Source organism: Protomyctophum bolini (genome assembly GCF_963924005.1).
Source record: "Protomyctophum bolini genome assembly, chromosome: 13".
Lineage (NCBI taxonomy): Eukaryota > Metazoa > Chordata > Actinopteri > Myctophiformes > Myctophidae > Protomyctophum > Protomyctophum bolini.
The window spans coordinates 947,823-967,088 of NC_137874.1; the positions used below are offsets into that span (position 1 = coordinate 947,823).

At 44.7% G+C, this 19,266-nt stretch overlaps 1 protein-coding gene across 1 annotated transcript; it reads left to right on the plus strand.

The window, feature by feature from the left end:
- Nucleotides 1-10,031: 10,031 nt before the first annotated feature.
- LOC308327436 (intermediate filament protein ON3-like) lies at nt 10,032-18,766 on the plus strand. Its single transcript, XM_080780903.1, has 8 exons — nt 10,032-10,575; nt 12,069-12,277; nt 13,676-13,736; nt 13,822-13,917; nt 14,414-14,578; nt 16,734-16,859; nt 17,322-17,586; nt 17,944-18,766. The coding sequence occupies exons 1-8, from the start codon at nt 10,144-10,146 to the stop codon at nt 18,180-18,182; spliced, it is 1,593 nt and encodes a 530-aa protein (XP_080637029.1). The 5' UTR covers nt 10,032-10,143; the 3' UTR covers nt 18,183-18,766.
- Nucleotides 18,767-19,266: the final 500 nt, after the last annotated feature.

Below are 19,266 nucleotides of genomic sequence, written 5' to 3' on the forward strand. Positions count from 1 at the left end.
AGCAGTGAGTCAGTGAGTCAGCTTCTGTGCACGGCTCTGCGTCCAACCAGGCCGACGGTGACCATGAGAGGGAGAGAGAGTTGATACTTATTTCCCTACGTTGCCCTGACGATAACGACAAGGCTGCTGGCTGGACTGGCGGGAAAAGGCTGTGCGGTGTAGATGGGAAGGGAAGAGACTGGAGGATCGTGGCGGGCGAATTGGTAGTGCCAAGGCCCATGACTCATGCACCCTGGACTTGGACCGGGATGGGACGGGATGGTGGGAGGCGAGCAGAGTGCGTGGGAGGACAGCGAGCAAGGCGAGGTGATTGGAGGAGAAGGAGCTGAGGGTTGTACCTCCATCGCCGTCAGGTAGCAGCATGGTGAGAAACATTATGCCATAGACGGGGATCACAAGAAGTGAGAGTGCTCTTCACGACTGTGATGGGTTTATGTTTGCACTGTAGTAATGTTTACTCAGTGACTTGTTCACCTGGGAAGGCGTACTGTATGCACTGTACAATGACAATCCTAAGTGTTCGTTTAAAGCTGCAATCCGCAACTGATTTTAATGAGCAAACCACTCTGTATTCTAATAATAAACTTTATTCATATAGCATGTTTCATGTCATAGAATGCAGCGCAAATTTACAGGGCAAAAAAGAGAGAAAGAACACGCAGGTTTAGAAACTCAACTAAAAGCCAGAGTGAATGGTAATACAATATAGCAGGGGTTTTCTGATTATGATTATGAACCAGGGACCACCACGCTGACTAAGAATCAACCTGGGGACCACCACCCTGACTAAGAATCAACCACTGTTGAGTTGGGTGAGGGGATATTAAAATTAATATAAAATTAAATCAAGCCCTTAACAGTCAGTAATTTAACTGGCATATGCTAGTCGTCCGGAGCTATTCCTTTCCCATGGTTGCCCTTACTCTGTTCTCTTAACCTTCCTATTAAACTCATAGATAGCAGACACATGCGATTGCATGATTATATGGGCACATTTGACATTTCCTAATAGACTCAGTCAATCCGGTTCACTTTCCCTTGAAATTCAAACTCCCTTTCTGTGGAAGTTCTTGACATCTGACTTCCCAGTAACTGACATTGATGTCATCATACATCTGCAGGTCACTTAATGAACTAGTTCGTTTCCCAACTAGTGGTCGATAAAAAACATACTAAATGCATGGCCAGGGACCACATGCAATACCTTCACGGACCACCAGTGGTCCACGGACCACCTGTTGAAAACCCATGAAATATAGTACATGTGATCTACAGTGTTTGGAGGTGGTCTTCGTCTCCCTCATCCATTGAGACATGTCAAGTGGTATTGCCTGAAGCTCATAGTAGATGTTTGGTCTCTCAGGCGGAAGGCCCGGGTTAAACTCGCCGGTAGGACACGGGCCTGTTTGGTTCCATTTGCACAGAAATGGTTACATTAAACATGTAGTGGGGGACCCAGGGGCAAAAAAGGGCCGTTTGGTTCAGATTCTCGCAAATTCGCCAAATTTGGCACAGATGTTGTCCACACCATACTTAATCATTTTAAGATGGGTGCCAAGATTGGCGCCCCATGGTACTGCCATATTGCGCAATCCAATATGGCTGCCACCCGGAAAAAAACGGAAAGTCATAGAATCATAAATGATACAACTTTTTAGGGGGTTTCTGGGTCGTAGAATCTGATTCTGGTGTTGTTTTAATGATTTGAGGTCAAGATTACCCCTCAAGGTCAAGTTTACTCATCAAAGTTAGTATATAAAGGTAATATTGGGGTAAAATCCAATATTTCTGGTGCGCCATGCCAGATGCTACCTCCAAAAAGTTATTTTTTTTCCATTATAAGTTGTAGTTGTATATGTATCAATGTTTCACAACTCAAAACAGTAGATTGTTTATTATAAACAACAAACTAATACAAGTCCAACTTCAACAACAGTAAACAACAGTAGGGGACAATGTAATCAAAATAGTTACTCCGTAAAACTTGCTAAAATCAAAAAGTTAGATCACAATGTTGTCTTTCACATTCTTTGTGTCTCCATCCCTTGCAAGGTGTGGAGTTACTGGCTGTCATCTTCATTATTAAGGCACCCACCTTCGCATTTGCAGAGGATTGTGCATCGGACACCGATACGGTGGCATTTGCACCTTCCCATGCATCCCTTGAGGCAGCCACAGCGCACAAGAAGGTCACATGCTGCTGATGCATCACTAAGAGTGGTCCACAGTGGTTGCCATGTGCCAGTGCCATCTTTGTGCCAGCCCCACTCACTGAAGTCAGGAATTTCCTGCTGGACCGAGGTTGCCTGATTCCACTAGAAAATTGCCTGCAGTAGCGCTCGCTTGACATGCTGGAACAGTGCAGCTTGGGTAGGTGGGAGGTTTTCCAGTGATCTACTTCCAGTGGTGAAGAGGCAATGTCTGGCCTCATTGACACCAGCTGCACCACACCCCTTGCTGTACATGTTCTGCATATGCACAGACTCAAGACTGAAGAGGTCAGGGGTGTTTGGGAGAGCAACTAGTGTGTTGGTGAGGTCTGGTATGCTTCTCCAGGCTGCCCAAGCTGTCTTCTTGCCACATCCAAGAAACTGGGAAGTTGTGTCACACCCTGTTAAGCTGTGGAAGAGGGGTAGTGCCAATGACTTTGATGGACCGAGATCAGAGTAGATGGTATGGACTGGTATGTCACGATATTTTCGACCAGTACCGAAACACACCCAGAGCTCAGTTAGGCCAAGGGTCTCGAAAAACCGGATTGCCAAAATGACAACATCGCTGTCTACGGTGCGAACAAAGGCTGTTTGTTGTATGACCCTGCTCTGCTGCATGTGCCAGATGCAGGAGGATCCTGGTGTCTGCCTCAGAATGGTTGCACTTCTGTAGTTTTGTGACATCACAAGGCATGTTGGAGAGCATAGTCTCAAAGCGGGTAGTCAGAAGGAGCTTTCCACGCATGTCATTCTTTGAAATCTGTGTGCTGATGAATGAGAAGAGCTCCTTTTTGTTGTCCTCGTTTTTTAGGAAGCCACTCCATTCATGCTTAGGGATTGGAGTGCTACCATCACCGACTTTTGTCCGTGAACCATTCCCACGCCGTTTCTGTGTAAGATATTTTAGGTTATTTTCCTCTGGGTAGTTGTCCCATACAGCATCAATGCGTTGGGTACTAGTTGTCATTTGGGCCTCCAGAAATGGTGTAATGTTGAGCAAGACATACTCGCTGAATGTCTTTGCTGTTGTGGGACGCACCATGTGGATGACTGCTGCCATATCCAACACCACAACGGTAGCTTGTTTGGCAGAAGCTGCATGACCTGTGCTAGCATTGAGGCATTGAAGAATGTCAGACTTTGTCCCAGATCGCAGAGACCCTCTGTCCGCCAGGCTCGGTGGCTCTCGGTGCTCTCTCTCGGTGGCTCTCTTGGTGGCTCTCGGTGGAATCAGGCAACCTCGGTCCAGCAGGAAATTCCTGACTTCAGTGAGTGGGGCTGGCACAAAGATGGCACTGGCACATGGCAACCACTGTGGACCACTCTTAGTGATGCATCAGCAGCATGTGACCTTCTTGTGCGCTGTGGCTGCCTCAAGGGATGCATGGGAAGGTGCAAATGCCACCGTATCGGTGTCCGATGCACAATCCTCTGCAAATGCGAAGGTGGGTGCCTTAATAATGAAGATGACAGCTAGTAACTCCACACCTTGCAAGGGATGGAGACACAAAGAATGTGAAAGACAACATTGTGATCTAACTTTTTGATTTTAGCAAGTTTTACGGAGTAACTATTTTGATTACATTGTCCCCTACTGTTGTTTACTGTTGTTGAAGTTGGACTTGTATTAGTTTGTTGTTTATAATAAACAATCTACTGTTTTGAGTTGTGAAACATTGATACATATACAACTAGCCCCCGACTAATGAAGAATTTTGCTGTGCCGGAAAGGTGACACTTGTGCTCATAATGTTGCGCCGTCAGTTCAGGAATGGGCCTCATCACTGTGTGACTCCTGAGGGTCACAAATGTGACATTTATCACATCGGTGTCATTGGGACCGTCATGGTCATTTACTCATTAAATGAGTAAATGACCATGACGGTCCCAAAGCGTAGCTTCAAGCTAGATTTAAAGGCCTTTTCAAATGGGGAGCGTGTGACGCAGACGCCTGGATCAACGACAGGTCTGCTCCAACACTATCCAGGTCTATAGTCAGTCGCGGGAGTGTGCACGAAACGAGCACGCTCAACTTCTCTGCATGTACACAAAAAAATGAATTTGCAGGCGAATTACGAATTACCAGGCGTGTCAGTCGCTGCCCGTCTGAAAAGGCCTTAAGTACGAAATGTCATGTGAACTCATCTACAGTACCTGGAGTTACATAAGGAAGCAGTCGGAACACACACACGCACACACACACGTGCGCGCACACACACACGTGCGCGCACACATCAACACGCGCACACATGCACGCATGCACGCACGCACACACGCACAAACATACTGCAAGCATCTGTAGACACACATGCAAAAGCACTTTTTTTTCAGCAGCTTTCTGCATTTTTACAGCCATCCCTCATGTCCATCTGACACTGTATATTAACACTTTAACTGCTACAGGTTCTAGCGGACCATGGCTTACTGGTGCTGAAGGCTTAACATGGGCTTTTTGAACTTTTTGGGGGGCCCACAGCGAGGGGCCTCTTATAGCGAGAATCACAATCGCATAAATAAAAAGAAAGCCCAACTTGTCCACTTCAATTAAAAAAAAAAATTATGATTCTACCATCTTCCATTCTGGAGATATTGACCTTTTTCTAACACCTGCTTTTGCCTGCACGCTGCTTGTGAAAAAAAACAACAGAGATATGGAGGCCTGAAGTTGACAGACATTTCAGTTCAGTTTTTTTAGTTCAAAAGACCGATATAAAATTGAGCACAAATAATATCCTATACAAACCATATACCGAATGAAAGCCCTGAATGTCTACTTTTAGGAGGAAAACAGTACACATTGTACACATATACAGTTTGTCACTAATTGGCTATTGAATGCAGCTTGCGCCCACCAGAGAACTTTAGAGAAGGCATGGACCCGAAGAACTATTATTCACAAAATAAGGCCTATAGCGACATGTACATACTATATACCGTATGAAACAGTAGACTCTCTGCTTTCATAAGAAAAATACCACCCAGAAAAATCACACCCCTGTGAAGTGAGCAGTGCAATTGCACTGCTCACTTCACAGGGGTGTGATTTTTATTATTATTACAGTATTAGTATTTTTCTTATGAAAGCAGAGAGTCGACTGTTTCATACGGTATATAGTATGTACATGTCGCTATAGGCCTTATTTTGTGAATAATAGTTATTCAGGCCCATGCCATCTCTAAAGTTCTCTGAAAAAGATAATTTTAGAGAGCATGGACCTAACAACTAAATATTCACAAAATAAGGCCTATAGCGACATGTACATACTATATACCGTATGAAACAGAATACTCTCTGCTTTCATAAGAAAAATACTAATACTGTAATAATAATAGAAATCACACCCCAGTGAAGTGAGCAGTGCAATGTTGCACTGCTCACTTCACAACATTGCACTGCTCACTTCACAGGGGTGTGATTTTTATTATTACGAGTAAGACGCGCGAACGCGGAAGGCGAACGCAGATCGTAAATTGCAATAACAATTAGAATAAATTACAGACATGATCTGCAGGGTGTCATAGTTAGTGCTTGGACCACGCCAGCTCCATATATGGTCACAAAAGACGCCATCACACTCATGTCACCATGACTCAGCCATAACCATATAATGAGTCCCCAAAGCAGGACCACGCCATCACACTCATGTCACCATGACTCACAAATCACTCAGCTCCATATATGGGCACAAAAGGGCCAGGTCCACATATACAGTAAGCGGGACAGACAGACACACACACACACACACACACACACACAGACAGACAGACAGACAGACAGACAGACAGACGTGATCTGCTAGGTCTCATAGTAAGTGCTCATTGCATTCGCAATTACAGTATTAGTTTTTTTCTTATGAAAGCAGAGAGTCTTGATGCACATTATCTGATCATAAAACGGACTTGGAAACTTTCTTCAATCGTAGCCCCATATGTGCCCTCTCCCTACGCTCATTGAACTCATTCTGTGATTCGAGCTACAAACAATCGCAGTAACGGGGGGGGGGGGGGGCAACTAGGCTTTGAGGAAATGATCTTGCATAATCAACATTATTGTCGATTGTCGTGTGCCGCTCCAAACATGTCCAGACATACCACTAACCTCATCGATCCAGTCTCGCGTATCTATAAGGTGAGACGCGAGACTGGATCGGATTGTGTCTGGACATGTTTGGGAAAAAAAACAACAAGAAAAACAACGAGATGGATGCGGCAGCAGCAGAAGCAGCACGTCAACGTATTTGGAAGAAAAAAAACGAGAAAGCACCACCTGTCGTTGCAAGACAAACACCCGTATGTTGCTGATAGACAGATAATAATCGATCCGATTTTGTCCTGCCGTTCATTTTATCACATTAGGTGCAGGGCAGGCTGCTCGACGGTGAGTTTATAATAGCCTGTTGTAACGAGAAAGGGGGATGGATTGGATGGTTGGATGCGAGCAGCGCAGCAGCAGTACGGCTTGCGATCAGCGACCAACGTATCATGGCGGGCCCTCGATAATGATGTGCAATCTGTCCATGACTAACTCCACATGTGTCTGGCAAACGTTACGTTATGAAATCAAATGCCGATCGTTGCAGGTTTATATACGGGCAGAGAGCAAATCGCGTTGTATCTTGTTCCGAGAATGAGAGTGCAAGCCTTGCAGTTGAAAGCAGTGGGGACTCGGGAGTGGGGGGGGAACTGCCAATGCGATCCAAGAGGAAGAGACCCCCCCCCCCCACCATTCTCCCTCGGGAGAAACCATGTAGAAACAGGAGGGGAGGGGGAATCGAGTGTATTCACACAAACAAGAGCATTGTCCCATCCATTTTAGATCCCCTGACATCTGCGTTGGTCTATGCCGGACGGCCGTTTCCATTACGTCGTACGTCCTCGCATAGACCAACCAATAGGCGGTGCCAGACGCTTCTCAGACCAACACCTCTTTTCAGCAGGGGGGGGTTTTAACTCTTTTTAGAGCCGATCGGTGTTACATTATGAGTTGTCCGGGCGCAAATATAGTTGAACTATAGTAATCAATAAAAAAACGTTTTTTGGACCATAAAACGTATAAAAACGTTATGCGCTTCTTAGGGGTGGCTATAATAAAACGTTTAAAAACGCTTTCAGCATTCTATGAGTTAAATGTCAAGTAAATTATCACCAACAATCAGGCCAACAGGCTGGTTTGCGCGGTTCATTTCTTTGCATATACACATAACCTGTAACACATGAGTTAAATGAACAGGTTTATCTCCATGTCACAAGGGGATAAACCTGGAATGAACTACTGCCTAAAGTGCCTAACCGGAAGTGCAAGAAGTAGGCCTGTAGGCTACTTTCTGCACTTCTGGTTGTGGTTCATTAATTGTGAGCTTGGAGATTCTATTTAAAAAATTATGTGACATTTTGGAAAGTTTTATAGATTTCTATAGACTTTTTCTTTCAAATGTTTTTGAACATTTTGGAAACTGTTCACACGTGCTGACTTGCTCAAAATCTCACTCACATTTTGTACTCACACTACAAGTATCAATACCACAATGTAGAAATTAATTATGTAAATGCCCTGTATGTTTTGTAATAATAATAAACATAAACAAAGTAACTTGTATCTAGTTTAGTTTTCAAATAATTGTTGTGGAGTACAACATTTGCCTCTGAGATGTAGTGGATTAGACGTAAAAGTATTGCAAATTGGAAATACTCCAGTAAAGTAAGTAACTCCAAATTGTACTTAAGTTAAGTACAGTACTTGAGTACAAATACTTACTTACTTACTTTCCACCACTGGCATGATGCTTATCTCTTGTCTCTGACAAGAAGACCACCCAATGTATTGCCTGAAGATGCAATGTGTGTAATGTTGTGAAATGAGTGAAACTCACTTTGGAGTGCATTTGAATAATGTAAATTGCATTAGGGGTGGGGTGGTTCAGCTTGTGCAGCAAGCTAATGCAGTTTAGGAAGATTTATTAATTAGAAGGGGAATGAAGCTACGTGAAAGCCCTGATTTAACTTCACATATACCGGTATTCTAACTTTCAAAGACAACCTTAAATAACTGTATGTCAGCTAATTTGGGAGCGTACCTACAGTATGTTCCCCAGGTTCTATGTTCCCCACCATGCAAAAAAGGTTCCTTGTTCCCCACTTAGGTGCTCTTTACACGAGGATGGTGTTCATAAAAAACGGCAAAATAAAGTATCGTTTGCTGCTGTCATTTAGACGAGAACCGTGTTCACAGGAGGTGAAAACGCAACGAAGTGAAACCACCTCCCAGAGTGGAAATCTTTTAGAACGCCGTTTCCTATGGTCTCCATATAAACAGGCAAAACGGTAGATCCGCGAAACTTGTGACATCATGGCTTACGTCAGCTCTGGTCGGCTCGCCCCGTGTCCTACGTTTTTACATGGTGTCATAGGCATGCGTCAGTTGCTAGGGGAAACGAACAACAACAACCATGTCGGATAGTCCGGTTTGCTGGAGGTGTGATGAGGACGCGACGTTTGTTTACTTTCTGTGTAGAAGAAGAACGGAAGTAGTTCTGCGCATGCGTGACTTATGTCTATGGTTTATATAAGCGCTGCGTCACACGGACCCCACAAGGACACGCACCACCTAGCGACCTGGCATATATATGCATGCACTTTGTAGCGTGTTCATTCAAGTGTGCGTTCTCATGTAAATGGTCCAGAAAAATGAGAACGCAACGGGACTTTGACGTGTTATATGGAGATGGTCGCCGTCTAAAAGAGGCCTTAGAATAAACCTAAACCAGAAACCTAACCTAGTAATTTTAGTAATTCTAGTAAGACTAAAAGTATTTTATTAACTTAGTCTTAGTGTTAATTTTAGTAGCAAATTCTGATTTAAGCTCAGTCTTTGAACAATCCATTGAACTTTAGGCCTGCCTAGGCTACTTAAACTATCTAGTCTTAGCCAACTAAAAATGAACACTGGCATAAAATAAAAGAAAACATAATTGCTCAGACTCTTCAACAAAGATGGCAAAAACAAACATTCTTTGTTCTGTACTATACATACAATTGTATACCGGTAGTACAAAACACTAAAGTTCTTAAACCAGAAACCTAACGCTTACCCTAAACCCTATAGGTAAGTGGGGATGATAGAACCTGGGGAACATAGAACCTGGGGAACATAGGGATGACCCCGCTAATTTTAGCAAGGTAAAAAAGATGTCAACCTCACATTATGAAAAAGGCCTGGAGAAATGCATACTACTATAACAACAGGTCACTGCACTCTGACACATTCAACTAGCTGTGACATCAAGAAACTTGTCTAATTGACAGCCATGATGGGAGCATGGGATGCACACACACACACACACACACACACACACACACACACACACATGCGCGCGCGCACACACACACACACACACACACACACACACACACACACACGCTGTGCAAGAGCAGCTGCATACCATTTAGAAGAGTAATCCCTAAAGAAAGAGGAATTTAGGGAGAAAGAAAGAATGAAAGAAAGATAGGAAATTAAAAAGACACTATAACTAAGTAACTAAAACTAACTAACTAACTTATCTCATTAACACACTCACACACTCACTAACTTTCTACAAACCTAATTAACTAAGAATCTAACAAACAATGGGAATGATACAGTACACGCCCTCCCTGACAATCCAGAAAAATAACAAGTTTTCCCAGACAGCGTCATAGAAACCCAAAAGTGTTTAGTTATACAGCACCGCCTCTCTCTCCCCCCTCCCAGCCGTAGCTGCTGGCCAATCACAGCTGACTGCAATCCCCTCCCATGACGGCAGGCAGTTAAAAACACTTCACTAACTTGTGCTCTGTCTATCCACTCTGGTCTCTCCCCAGCCATCCAGCCGTCCAGCCTGCCCGCCAGCCTAATCCTTCCTCAGTACAGTCTGAAGCCACTCCAGAACTCACCATGTCAGTGAAGAGGAACGTCACCTACAGTGTCAAGTCGTCCTCCTCGGGGACGGCCCCCAGGAGCTTCAGCAGCATGTCTTACAGCGGACCCAGTGTGGCCTCCCGTCAGAGCTACAGCGTCCGCAGCTCAGGACCCAGCAGGGGCTATGGAGGAGGATCCGGTGGCTCCTACATATCCAGCTCCAGTGCCTACGGAGGCGGCATGGGTGGTGGTATGGGTATGGGTGGAGGTATGGGTATGGGTGGAGGTATGGGCATGGGTGGAGGTATGGGTATGGGCGGCCATGTCCCTATCCAGGCAGTCACGGTGAACAAGAGCCTGCTGGCCCCACTCAACCTGGAGATCGACCCCAAGATTCAGTCCGTCCGCACCCAGGAAAAGGAAGAGATCAAGAGCCTCAACAACCGCTTTGCCTCGTTCATCGACAAGGTCAGTGCTTGTGCTGTACAATAAGAGCATGCAGTGAAACCCATTGAAAGTGTCAATGTAACTCCGAGAGGTCAAAACTGACCCTTACAGGTCCGCTTTGACCTCTCTGAGTTACACTGACCCTCTGGACACTGATGATTTCACTTTGTAGGTGTCTGTGTGTGAACCTTCTCTGTGTCGAGATTGCCTTGTGCTTGTACAACTTAATTATACACAGGGAGCCCATTTCTCCTCCTTCTCTCAGCCATGATGGTTATGCAAGCTGTGTTTGATCAAAGGTTTGATCCATGTGTCTGCAATACTATGCAATACCTTGGGTTCGACGGCTTGGAGAAAAAGTTGATTTAATCTCCCTTATGGTTTCATCACCTCCCACGGAACGCAGTCAAGACAGAGGAGATAAGAATGTTTGTCTCTAGGGGTTTGGCTTCAGGGCTCATATCTAATGCTTTTCTGGCAGTCCTTTTATAGTGATGGAAAACAGACATGCGGACGAGCGAGGATTCGAGAGCGAGGGGCGAGGAAAGGGAGCGAAGGGTGTGTCCACATATGAAGCCCATAGCTAGTGATACGAGTTACCTTGGGAACCTCCTCATTTTTAGGACGTCTGTTGCAGCTCAAAGGAGCTGACTGTCAAGAGGCTCTGTCCTCCAGACTTCAGAGCTGCTCTGTGAATAGAATGCAGCAGCGAGGTGGGGAGGGGCAAGGTTCAGTCGCTGGCCATCACATACCTGTTGTCACACCCTGTTATTAATGTCCACAAATGTCTCTCTCGCCTCCCCACCCCCACGGTGTTCTCCAGCCCCTCCCACCCCCAATGGAGTGACTCCCCCCTCTCTCTCAATCTCTCTCTCCCCTCATCGCACCTAGCTCACAGTTAAATATTTACCTTGCTTGTGTGTGTGTGTGTGTGTGTATGTAAACGAAAAAGGTTGCCTAGCTTCATAACCATGCCCTCCCCCCTCCCTCCTCCTCTCATCTGGTCTGGCACCCGTGACAACGGATATCAGTCTCCCTTGCTCTGTGAAAACAGGAAGACACAAAGGGAGGGATGGGGTTAAATACCTCTTTCCTCGTCATCCATTTTTCCAAACCCGAAATGCACACCTCCCTCCACAGTACATGACCTCCTGTCAGGATGCTTGTACAGCGGGCCTTCCTATGGAAAGAGAGACACACGCTGGAATGACCAATGAGCAGCTGGCCCCCGCAGATTAGAACAATAAACACAGTTGATTGTGAATAGCGGCTGAATCCTGCCATTTTGGTTGATGTCCAGGATGTTATCCAAGCTTTTATGTGGCTCTCATGTCAGCGAGCAGCGTTTACATCACCATTACAGGCAATTACAACCTGGCGTCCCTATTATATTGTCCAAGAAGAATAGTTACATTTTCATTATTACATTATGATAATGTATCCTATTTCTAATTTAGAAAATTCATGGGAAATGTTTGCCTATAATGACATGGCTTCATCTTTCTCCATACCAGGTGCGTTTCCTGGAGCAGCAGAACAAGATGCTGGAGACCAAGTGGAACCTGTTGCAGGGGCAGACCACCACACGCTCCAACATCGACAGCATGTTCGAGGCCTACATCACCAACCTGCGTCGGCAGCTGGACGGCCTGGGCAACGACAAGATGAGGCTGGAGGCCGACCTGCACAACATGCAGGGCCTGGTAGAGGACTTCAAGAACAAGTGAGTGTCTGTGAGGCACGAGGACCTGATACCCAACCCTTAGGTGGTGGGGAAGGGAAGGGAGGAAGAATACAGGAGGAAAGGGTGGGAGGGATATATCTGGAATTTATGATTCACTACCGTCACTACCGTCAGTAGTCTTGCCTAGCCAGACAATGAGAGATCTCCGCCTACTGATATGTCTGGGAAATGTAGGGGCTAGAACAGTGGAGAAAATGACCATGCACTGCGTTGAAAATCAATCACATCACCGATCTAATATGAAGGACCACCTTTAAGTCTTTGCATTGGTTCCACAATGCAGTTCCTTTCCCCTAAACTGTTTCCACTCAGTTTTAGAAACAACATTGAATTTAGATGTCACCAGACATAATTTTCAGAGATTCCAGATTATGTGGCTACACATGACTAGAAGATCAGGAGCAAGGGTGTGAAAATAAGCTTAACCCTAAATGGATTATTCCAATGAAGTTGAAGGGAACATGTAGGTGAAAGGATTATTTATGGTCTGTGGACTCATATTTTTTATGGACATGCATGTCTCATCTGTTCTAAATTAAAAAGATACACTGACTCGGAACAGTCAAGGCTCAGGGTTCAAACAAGTTCTGAAATTATTAAGTTTCAAGTAATTTGACACTACGGAACGAGCCGTACGCTGGAGTTGATCGCTATGTGACCTACTCCCCACATCTGTCTGACCGCAGATCTGCAGGGAATGACAGCACACAATAGGCATGTCCTGAATTATAAAACCAACACAATACAAAATAATGACTCGAGACATGAACCTTTCACATGCATGACATAAACAAACACACCCATGCACAGCAGTGCATAGACGATGCAGTGCTGCATAAATCTATTGGCTTCTTATAGACACCTGGAGCATGTTAACTGAAGTCAGAGGGGGCTTGAAGGGAGAAATATGAACACCTGAAACTACTCATCACAAGTTGCTCTAAATCAACATTTGTACCGGTGCGGCACCAGGGACAGAGTACTCTCGCCTCCTAGTGTTGAAGTAACATATTCTCTTGTATGTCCATGAAAATGGACAGAGCACAATGTGTTTCCATTGTAATTATTATTCAATCGGTTAAATATTTTATTCATAGAACGTACAGACAGTACCTTTAAACTGGCATTCTCATTTTGGGCATGCAGGTTTTCAGAATGTTCAACAATCTTTTTTCAAACGAATTGAAAAGTAGTAAAGATACAGCACAAGCCCACCACAACACATCCCATTGTGATGATTTATGCAACTTTTTGAAGTATGGAGACAATGTTTCTGCCCAACAGCGACGATTATGAACATGACTTGATAGAATCGTGTCAAATTGTGATTTAGTTTAAAATGTTATACTAATGACAATCTCTAATGTTTGCACTCAGGTACGAGGATGAAATCAACAGGCGTACAGAGTGCGAGAACGACTTTGTGCTCATCAAGAAGGTCAGTATCGAGATTCAATATTTTAAACTGAACATATTGTTCTCTGTGCTCGGTTGTCCCTAACGATTTGACGATTCCGTTTCAGGACGTGGATGAAGCCTACATGAATAAGGTCGAGCTGGAGGCCAAACTGGAGAGCCTGACAGATGAGATCAACTTCCTCAGACAGATCTATGAGGAGGTAAGCAATGATTCACTGGAACTCTCTGGAACTGAAGGAGATGGTTGAATTAACTTGGGTTGAATTGAGAGGATTGAGGATTTTAATTTATACAATGTTGAAGGACCATGTTGATCCTTGGAAATTACTTTTTTTAAATATAAAAAGCTTCAATCAATAACCTGTAGTGAATACAATACTTCATTTAAATAAATCTGTTTCATGTATGGTAGAGTATGTTGTTAATACACTATAAATAAGAACAACATAACTGCAGTGGTTAGAGGTGGTCTCCCTGCTCTTCTATTGAGACATGTAGATGCTGTTTACAGGTAGGACCACTAGTGGTTGACTAGAGGTATTGCATTACAGTAAAACGTTCTGCACTCGTCTTGCACGAGCGACCTGGGTTCATATCGCGGGTAGGACACGGAAGTTGTGGACTGTAGCTTTAAACAGCCTCAGAATTTGTTTCTGCCTGGTGTTAATCCCATGTCTGTCATGGTTCTTCCTCCAGGAACTGCGTGAACTACAGTCACAGATCAAGGACACCTCAGTCATCGTGGAGATGGACAACAGCCGCACCTTGGACATGGACGCCATTGTGGCCGAAGTGCGCGCTCAGTACGAGGCCGTAGCCAACCGCAGTCGCCAAGAGGCCGAGACGTGGTATAAGTCCAAGGTGAGGTCCAATTCCGATGCACTCACACGCTGACACGTGTACTGTAGCTCTCATCATGTAGAATAAAGCCAAAGGAAAAACGTAGTTGTGCGCCTGTGTGCATACGCTTGAAAATAGCTGATCTGCATGTTCACAACGTGTCACAGTGCGGCCTGCTGTGAGCTTGTAGATCCGCCAAAAAAGTATAACAGCGCTATAACGCAAATTGAATCTCTTACATTGGCACCTAACAATGACATTTGAAATCACAATGTTAACATTTGCGCATTATCAATACTGATTAGTGTTGTAGTTCTCGAGACATGGTCTCGTCTCGAGACCGGTCTCGAGACCAAATTTTCGTGGTCTCGGTCTTGTCTCGGTCTCGCGCTTCTCGCCTTTTTTTGTCTTGTGGTCTCGTCTCGGTCTCGCGCCTCATTTGTCTTGGTCTTGTCTCGGTCTCGCGCTTCTCGCCTTTTTTTGTCTTGTGGTCTCGTCTCGGTCTCGCCTCTCATTTGTCTTGGTCTTGTCTCGGTCTCGCGCTTCTCGCCTTTTTTGTCTTGTGGTCTCGTCTTGGTCTCGCGCCTCATTTGTCTTGGTCTTGTCTTGGTCTCGGACTTATTGTCTCGGGTCTCTTCCCCCACCGAGACCACTCGAGACGAGATGCAAAACGTTCTATTATATCAACCCGATCGCAAGGACTGAGAGAGTGAGCCCATTCACATTAATGAATTAAAGACAGCTGTTAAGGAGAACAGCGCTGCATGACGTTCATACAGGTCCAAAGAAGAGCACATGTTGATGTTATTATGATCATTCTATCATGAAATTATATCAGCCTCAGACAATGGGCTTAAATAAATAAAGTGTCGGCCGGGAGGCGGAGAGTTACGCACGGCATTGACGGCAATACGCATGCAGCGCCCGGCATACAGCCTGGCATTTTCATTTCAATATATTCTACCAACAGTGCAAGACTGCAAGCTTTCTTTTTGTGTTGTAAGTTGTAACTTGTAGCCTGTAGTCGTTTTAATAAACGAGGTTGAGCGGTGATCTGAATACTGATCTGAAAATAGCCAATCTACAACTATCACAACACGTTGCACTGCAGCCGTGCAGCGCGACCGCGACATATGTATGAACTATGAAGCATCGCCTCGGTTTAGTTTCATCATGAGAAGAGTAAAGAACCACCACCTACCTGACGTTACATCTATACCTAAAGTAAACTAAAATCCATCCATCGTCCACCTTATGTGATCATGTCTTGTCAGGCTATAATAAAAACGATCATAAAAACAATCCTTTGTTGTATAACGTGCATGCATGCCTCATTGACATTGTTGGTTCACTACCGATTTATTTACTAAAAGGCTCAAACAGCAGCAACCAAAACCAACTAATAAACTATTGTTTTAATTTGAAGGTGAGCCATAGCCCATAGCCATTAATCTGAAAGGTTTTGGTCGGAAACTGTCAAACTGACAGTGACAGACAGTGTGACAGGTGAGGTCACAGTTCACAGGTTAATTCAGTGCATGCGCAATGCACATGGTTTAATTTGGGGGAACAACAAATGTACTGGTCAATAAGATGTCGGCTAATTCAGCTGTTATAAGGTTTGGCTTTGTGGAACACAAAAATTACATTTGCAAGGATAATGGGGGGAAAAAGCACAGTGCAAAGTGCAAGTTTTGTGGAAAATCATACTCTGAGACGTCAGGAAGAGGGAAAAATAGTCTTGGTCTTGACTCGGTCTTGCCTCGCGGCAGTCTTGGTCTCGGTCTCGACCCTCCTAGGTCTTGGTCTCTGCCCCCTAGGCTCGCATCGGTCTTGGTCTTGGTCTTGGTCTCGACCCTCCAGGTCTTGGTCTTGGTCTTGGTCTCGGCCCCATAGGCTCGCATCGCTATTGGTCTTGGTCTCGGTCTCGACCCTCCAGGTCTTGGTCTTGGTCTTGGTCTCGGCCCCCTAGGCTAGCAGCGGTCTTGGTCTTGGTCTCGGTCTCGACCCTCCAGGTCTTGGTCTTGGTCTTGGTCTCGGCCCCATAGGCTCGCATCGCTATTGGTCTTGGTCTTGGTCTCGACCCTCCTAGGTCTTGGTCTTGTCTTGGTCTCGCTTTAGGTGGTCTCGACTACAACACTAATACTGATTGGTTGTTTTTCTGATGTCTGTTTAGTACGAGGAGATGCAGACATCTGCCAGCAGATACGGAGATGACCTGAGGAACACTAAGACAGAGATCTCAGACCTGAACCGCATGATCCAGAGACTGACAGCAGAGATCGATGGCGTCAAGGGACAGGTAAAACATTATGTAGCTCAGAGTAGACTTCTGTAGTTTGCCATCATTGTTTTCATATTTTGGACCATTGCAACTTAATTTAGTCATTTTAATTGCCATACGACATTAGTCTTTGAGAATCATAAAGATATTGTTCCACCATTTTTGTTCTTACTATCATGTGACCAGGAATGGCGCAGTAAAACACTTTAACTGAAATCAAAACCATTTGTTTTTAACAATTTAGCTTCGCCAGTTTTAACTGAGAATAACACAATTTATTTTCTGAACTTTTTGAATTCCCACCATTGACACATTTGTAGTATAGTATTGTGGCGAAAGCTTCCCCAGAAAACAACAGATCGGCAAGCTGACAACGTGACACGTTGTAAAAAAACAACAACAACAACCAGCACAGAGCCCTGAGGGACTACACTCAACCATACAAGTGGTTAATGTCTTCTGTTCTTTGTCTTCTATCAGCGGGCCAACCTGGAGGCCCAGATTGCAGAGGCTGAGGAGCGGGGAGAGATGGCCGTGAGGGACGCTAAGGAACGCATCAAGGACCTGGAGGACGCTCTGCAGAGAGCCAAGCAGGACATGGCCCGCCAGATCAGAGAGTACCAGGACCTGATGAACGTCAAGCTGGCCCTGGACATCGAGATCGCCACCTACAGGAAATTGCTGGAGGGAGAGGAGGACAGGCTGTCCACTGGCATCCAGTCAATCAACATTTCCCAACAGAGCTGTGAGTTTCGAGTTTGCCGTTATTTCCTTGTAATAACTGCAGCTAGGTTATTATTGTTTCCCATGATTATACCCTGGTGTTGTATTCGTTTTCCTATAGGCTTTAAAAGCAATCCCTTCATTCGCAAACAAACATAAAAATTCCATCTCTGGCAAACATTTGCATGACTCTCCTCGTACAGTATTAAAGGATGTAGCCTACAATATGAAGATAAAAACATAAGGCTACACATTTAAAAAGTATGTACAAATGAAAACTGTGTAAAACAAAAAGTGTAAAACATAGATGGTCAATGATTTGATAGATTTCTTCAATTGCCCATTTTCATTCTTCTTCATTCTCGTCCCCTCTCAACAGCGAGCTACGGCGGCGGTTACGGTGGTGGCATGGACAGTCAGCTGAAGAGCAGCTACTCTAGCAGCAACTACAGCAGTGGCGGCTACGGCAGCAGTGCCGGCTACGGAAGCAGCAGCGGGGGCTACGGCTTCAGGTCCGGGAGCAGCGTTGTCCAGAACAAGAAGAGTGTCGTCATCAAGATGATCGAGACCAAGGACGGCAAAGTGGTGTCGGAGTCCTCCGAGGTGGTGGAGGATTGAGCAGTTCAGCTGAAAGCGTCCGTCGCGGCCTGCTAGGATCTTCTCCTGTTAGTCTTAGTAGTTTTATACTCACAGCTCACTTCCCCCAAACCGTTAGTCTCTCAAGCCATGACTCTCTCTTCCACAATCTTTGAATGCTACAGAGTGTGCAATTCCGCCTGGTAAAAGTACAGGAATCTGCTCTTCAGACTGGAAGGGTATTATTCGACCTATCACAATGCGGTGTTCACGAAAATGAAGTACAGACTGTCAGGCGGAAGCATTTGAGAATTGTGGGAGCCTCTCGAGAGACTAAACCGCTGTCTAACAACCCAGTCTGAAGCAATTCCTCGCCATTCCTTCTACAGTACCATAGGCCTTCCATGTGTCCGCTAAAAGAAGCAATAGTCCTGACCTGAAAAGAAAAAAAGATCTGAAAGGGACCAAAGAATCTATTTTTGTCAGTCACATTTTGTATGTCTTGAAGATGAATGTTTGTTTTTACTAAAACAGTTGTTTGAAGTTTTTGTCTCACAAGCAACAAAAAAAGAGAAAAAGGATCGATGGGCAAATTGCAACTATGTAATAGTTGAAAAACAACAACACATTCCCTCCAATCTATGCAACTTTACTATTCCACTACAAGGGCTATTCCCTTAAAGAATAAATAAATACAGGTTGCATGAAATGGGTAAAGTAGTATTGTTAATGTACTTAAACAGTGCAGAGGTGTTTTTGGTCAACTAATGTCTTAAAAATGTCTGCTACAGTAGGTAGTGCATGTCACCCCTATGTGTGTGTCCTGTAACTGTCAACGGTCGACCCCTTAGGAGACTGCCCACACAATACTGTTGTCCTGAGGTGCTGTTTTTGCTACCAAACCAAATAAAACAGTGTTTACTGAAATCTCCACGTTGTGATGAATTTATCCTTCATTCAAATGAAAGTATGAATAAATGAATTAGCAAATTATGGTTTAAGGTTTTGAATGAATGAATGAATGAAGCAGTTGAGACGAATAAGCAGTCTTAGGGCCGATTCATACTCCTATTTTAGGGCCGAATAAAAGTCGTTTCGGCGCTGTAGAGCCTACAATTTGACGTCA

Coding starts and splice junctions, on each gene's coding strand:
- LOC308327436 (XM_080780903.1), top strand. CDS start 10,144: ATGTCAGTGAAGAGGAACGTCACCTACAGTGTCAAGTCGTCCTCCTCG. Junction 12,278..13,675: donor GTAGAGGACTTCAAGAACAA/GTGAGTGTCTGT, acceptor GTTTGCACTCAG/GTACGAGGATGAAATCAACA. Junction 14,579..16,733: donor AGACGTGGTATAAGTCCAAG/GTGAGGTCCAAT, acceptor ATGTCTGTTTAG/TACGAGGAGATGCAGACATC.